This window comes from Terrapene carolina, unplaced genomic scaffold (assembly GCF_002925995.2).
Source record: "Terrapene carolina triunguis isolate 2854851 unplaced genomic scaffold, T_m_triunguis-2.0 Scaffold25108, whole genome shotgun sequence".
Classification (NCBI taxonomy): domain Eukaryota; kingdom Metazoa; phylum Chordata; order Testudines; family Emydidae; genus Terrapene; species Terrapene triunguis.
The window spans coordinates 1-4933 of NW_020689459.1; the positions used below are offsets into that span (position 1 = coordinate 1).

Genomic DNA, 4933 nt, shown 5'->3' on the forward strand with positions numbered 1-4933 from the left:
AGCCTCCTCTCTGCCGCCCAGCCCCGTCAGAGCAGCTGACTTGTTATAACTCAGCCTCTGAGAAAACTATCTCCAGACAAATGATACCAATGATAAGACCTCATCTCTACCTAATTCATTCCATCAGTGTGGGGTGAACTTCAGTTCTTCCGTGTGGACCATTTCAATTTGTAACCTTCGTGCTCAGTTACATTGACTCACCCATATTGCACATGGGTAATATTTTCAGTTACTACTTCAGTTTGATCAAGGAACCTTACTAAGGAATGGGCCTGGGTTAAGGGTAGTGGAAGAACCTTAACGTTTGCCTTCTCCTGTTCTTGGTGGCGTGTTTGTTTCTCTTATGTCTAACCCTGATGTTGTATTAACATAACTTTCATATTTAATTGCGAGTCGGCTACCTGGAAGCTTGTGACAGATGCTCGTGTTCTGGCGTAAGAGTTTGTGGAGAACAGAACAGCAAACAGAGCGCGCGCCATGGACACTTGCTGTCAGGATGCTCTGCACAATACAGACTCCCTCCCTGGTTCTCAGGAATTCCGTTGGCTCCGACTGCATCAGCTGCTTTCCATTCCCATCGTGCCACGTCACTTCAGCCTCAGGATAACCGCCTCTGGCCTCGCACTGCCAGCGAACCTCATTGCCATCCCGGTAAAGAACGCTGATCTGTGGGGTTTCATACGGCACTGAAAAGCAAGAGAACCACCCTGAGGCAGAGCCTTGTGAATCCTCATGTGATGAGCAAACAGTGGGTTACCGGACAGATAGAACTGCGCAGGAAACACTCCCTCACCACTTACTTTTTATTATATTTTAGTACTGAATATACTTCCTGCTGCCATATCCCATTACAGAAGTGGGAATTGTCTGTGATATTTTTTTATTCCTATGCGTGTCTCTGTTTCTCGCTGTACTTTGCACAGCTACCCAGGGTGTGCAGAAGCTGCTCCTGGAGCAGAAATGGGGATGTGAGGTGTGTGTGTCTGTCACGAAGTGGGGGATTTTCTTGTTTTTTTCCGTGTTTTCCAGTGGGTTGAATTCAGAGGGAGTGGGACTCAGTGTCCCCGGGTGTTACTGGCTTAACGAGGTGAGGGAACAGGGAGTTTGTTGTTACAGAGGACCGGAGAGGGAACGTGGGACCCCAGCCAATGGCCTGGAGGATGGAGCCAATGGCCCCAGCGACTGGTGACCTGACGACCCGGAGACCCAGCTCAGGAATCGCAGCCGGTTCTGGCCAGTGGGAGGACAATGGGCTGCGGAGAGAGGACCCCGGTGACCTGACCAGCCTGTTTCAGCCAGAGGGGGCCAAAGGAGGGCTGAGAGGAGAGGAGGCCCAGGCCACTCTGTTTACGACCCTGTTTACCTGGAGAGAAGACAATGGACAGAGGGGGCTTGGGGCTGGTAACATCAGATGCCCAGCTGGGAAGCAGGGGGGCTCTGGGCTGGAGAGGGGGAGCAGGCAGATCCCACCTGGATGCAGAGAGACTGGGATGTGCTGGGCTGATGGAGGCCAGGCCTGTGGCCCTGAGAGTTTCCTGTGCTGTGTTCAACCCTCAATAAACCCTCCTGTTTTACGCTGGCTGAGAGTCGCTCCGGTCTAGAGGACAGGGTTGCATCAACCCCTTCAGGGGCGGAGGCCCGGGGGGGTCCAGAGCGAGTGGACTCCCTGAGGGTGCCCACGGCGAGAAACAGGTGTGCTAAGGCTCGGAGAGGTGCGGCTCCAGGAGGTGGAGGGGCCTGACCCCGGGAGAGAGTGGGCCCCCGAGAAGGGCTGTCTCACTGAAAGGGGCACCCCCCATGGACCGCACGGGGCCAAGAGTGGGCACGATCTATGAGTCCGTGACAACGTGGTGTCAGAAGTGGGATGGTTCGTGGATGCACCCTGTAGACGTTGGCTGCGGGCGCAGGCGCTTTGCAGTGAGTGGCTGCCAGCGATAGAATGAGGGTATTGAACGGAACCAGCCTGGAAATGGCCTAGAACCAGCTCCGTAAGAGCGACCCTGCACGTCTCTGCAGGGAGAGGGAGCTGAGCGTGGGGAGGCTCACTAAGGAGTGGCTGATTGCTCAGCTTGTAGAGAATGACCTGTCTGAGGCGCAGGCTCCAGACCCCAGGGGGGCTCCCGGGGTGTCCGGAGAGCCGGGGAGTAGCCGTGGGGGCAGTCTGTGTAGCGACCGGAAGTGTGTCAGACCTGACTCCCCAGTCAGTACAGGGAGACCCCAGACAGGTTCCTCCCTCGAGGAGCTGCGGAGATTGGAGCTGCAGCTGAAAGCAAAGGAGCTGGAGCTGGAGGATCGGAGGCTGGTGTACAGAGAGAGAGAACGAGCGGACCGTGTAGAACAGCGGAAGCACGAGTTGGAGATGGACGAGCGGCGGGCCAAGAGGGCCTGCCGCGGGGTAAGTGGGGAAGGGCCCCGAGACGCCAGTGTTGGGGGGAGTTTAGACACCAAACTGCTGCCCCAGTTCGAGGGGGGGGGGGGGGGATATTGATGCCTACCTCACAGCCTTTGAGAAGGCTTGTGAACTGAACCAGATTGACCCCGCAGACAGGCTCCGATGTCTGACCCCCTGGCTGGGTCCCAAAGCCATACAGGCGTTCAGCCAAATGGATGGGGTTGAGACGGAGGACTATGACCTGTTCAAACAGGCTTTGCTGCTGAAGTTTGAACTGACCCCTGAGGCATACAGAAAATGATTCCGGGGTGTGCGCAAGACCCCAAGTGTCACCTACAAGGAGGTCACCAACCTGCTGGGGGAATATCTCCGCAAGTGGGGGAAGGGCGCAGGGGCCACTACCGCAGAGGACGTGTATAACCTGGTGGGGTTGGAGCAGCTGTATGACATCTGCCCTCCGGACCTTAAGATGTGGCTAGTGGACCGGAAACCCAAAGATCTGCGCAGTGCAGGGGCGCTGGCAGATGAGTTCGTGGACAGCAGATCGGGGGCAGAGGGAGACCCACATCGGGGACTCAGAGGGGGAATCACCCCGAGCCCTCTCCAAGGTGGGACTCCAGGAAGCCCAACTCAGGGGTGCCCGGGACTGCTGGGGCGGGGCGACCCCCCTCGTGGGACTTGAGGGACATGAGGTGTAATTACTGTGGCCAAAAGGGGCACAAGGTGGCACAGTGCCTGAAGATGAAGGAAATGGCGGCCAAGCAGAACCCGCGGGGGGTTAACTGGGTGGAAGCCCACCGGGAGGGGGCACTGCCGGTCCAGGGGGCCTCAGGCGAGAGGGCTGTGCCAGGGGGAGGGGACCGTCAGGCCAGGCCAGCAGGGGAAGGTGGGGCCCCAGGTCTGGAGCGCCCATACTCAATCCGCTGGGTGAGCGTGGGACCAGGGCTGAATCTGGCTTTTTTGCCGCCCCAAGCAAAAAAAAAAAACTTTGGGGGGGCCGGAGCGGCGAAGCAAAAAAACAAAACAAAAAACTGCAGGATGGCCAGAGTCAGGGTGCACGGGGACTCCCTGTGGAACCAAGGGGTTCCACCTGCGGCCTCCCGCTCAGCCCACTCAGAGCCCCGAGTACCGGAGGCCACCATCAGTCGTCCCCCCCGCGGGGGGGTATGGAAGCGTCTGCACCCACCCCTATGCAGGCCCCAGACCCCGTGAGTAACCATTTCTGCTAAGGCTCAGAGAGATGCGGCTCCAGGAGGCGGAGGGGCCTGACCCCGAGAGAGAGTGGACCCCCAGGAAGGGCTGTCTCACTGGAAGGGGCACCCCCCACGGACCGCACGGGGCCAAGAGTGGGCACGATCTGTGAGTCCGTGACAGTGTCACAGAACTATCTGGGTCCTTAAAGAGCAGACTGACACCCACCCATGTTACCTGAGGGTCTGAAGATATCTGAAGAAGTGGGTTTTTTACCCATGAAATCTTATGCCCAAAAAAATCTGTTAGTCTTTAAGGTGCCACCGGACTCCTTGTTGTTTTTGTGGATACAGACTAACATGGCTACCCCCAATACTTGAATCCCTGCGGAGTTCACACCTCTCCCCCAGGACATCACCTCAGCTGGGCTCGTTGAACAGAGCTGACAGATGGTGTGAAGCAGGGATGCTGGAGCCCAGAGATTCAGTCTGAGGAGGTGATGAGGCTGTGTGGCAAACCCTAGAGAAGGAGCATGGCCCCTTGGGGGTCTGGCACATAGAAGGGGTTCCTCCTACAGACGGGGGTGTAGCACTGATCCTGTGGCTCCATGGCATAGCCCAACCTCAGCATACGTAGCACATGGATGCTATAGCAGAGCCCTCCTGGCCGCTCAGACTGGTCCCAGACAGGACAAATCCACAGCAGCCTCCCTTCCCATTCCAGAGACTCCCCCATCCAAGAGGCAGCCAGACTGTAAATCTCTCTGGGGACCTTACCATATTATCACCGCTTCAGTGTCTGGTGAAAAACACGCTTACCTGATACTTGGAGAATGACGTCGCCCGTGACTGCATAGTGAGTGTCAACGACAATGCACCGGTACTCCCCGCTGTCCGCTGGCTGCACATTGGTGAGGCCCAGGGAAACCCACCCCTGGCTGAGCGTTCTCAGAGAGAGATGGGTCCGACCCTGGAACTCTCCAGCCTGGTCCTGCAGCCTGTCGGCCCCAGCGTAGTAGCTGTGCACCACAGAGCCCTCCCCTTCTCGGAAGACGTGCCAGTGGATCCGGAGGTTCTGCATCTGCAGCTCTGGCAGTAGCTTGACTTTGCAGTTGAGGGTGACGTTCTCTCCAGCCCGTGAGTGAACCGTTGTTTTTTCACCAGTCAGAGAAGGAATGTCTGAGAGAAGGAAGGAGCGGATGTTATTACACTGCCTGGAGACATGGGGCTGCTTTGCGGTCCCCCTTAGCGGTTCCCCTGTTATACTTCACAATCGCTTCGGATTAGAGCTGGATGCTGACTAAAGAGTTTTCCATCAGAAAACGCTAATGCAAACCTAAGTGTTCTGCAG

The 4933-nt window shown here is 57.1% G+C and overlaps 1 protein-coding gene across 1 annotated transcript; it reads right to left on the reverse strand.

Moving 5' to 3' along the window:
- Positions 1 to 401: 401 nt before the first annotated feature.
- On the reverse strand, positions 402 to 4761 carry LOC113408842 (CD276 antigen-like; the record flags this gene model as incomplete). Its single annotated transcript, XM_026662264.2, has 2 exons — positions 402 to 686; positions 4402 to 4761. Coding segments are annotated over 2 exons (645 nt in total), but the record flags the coding sequence as incomplete, so codon positions are not given.
- Positions 4762 to 4933: the final 172 nt, after the last annotated feature.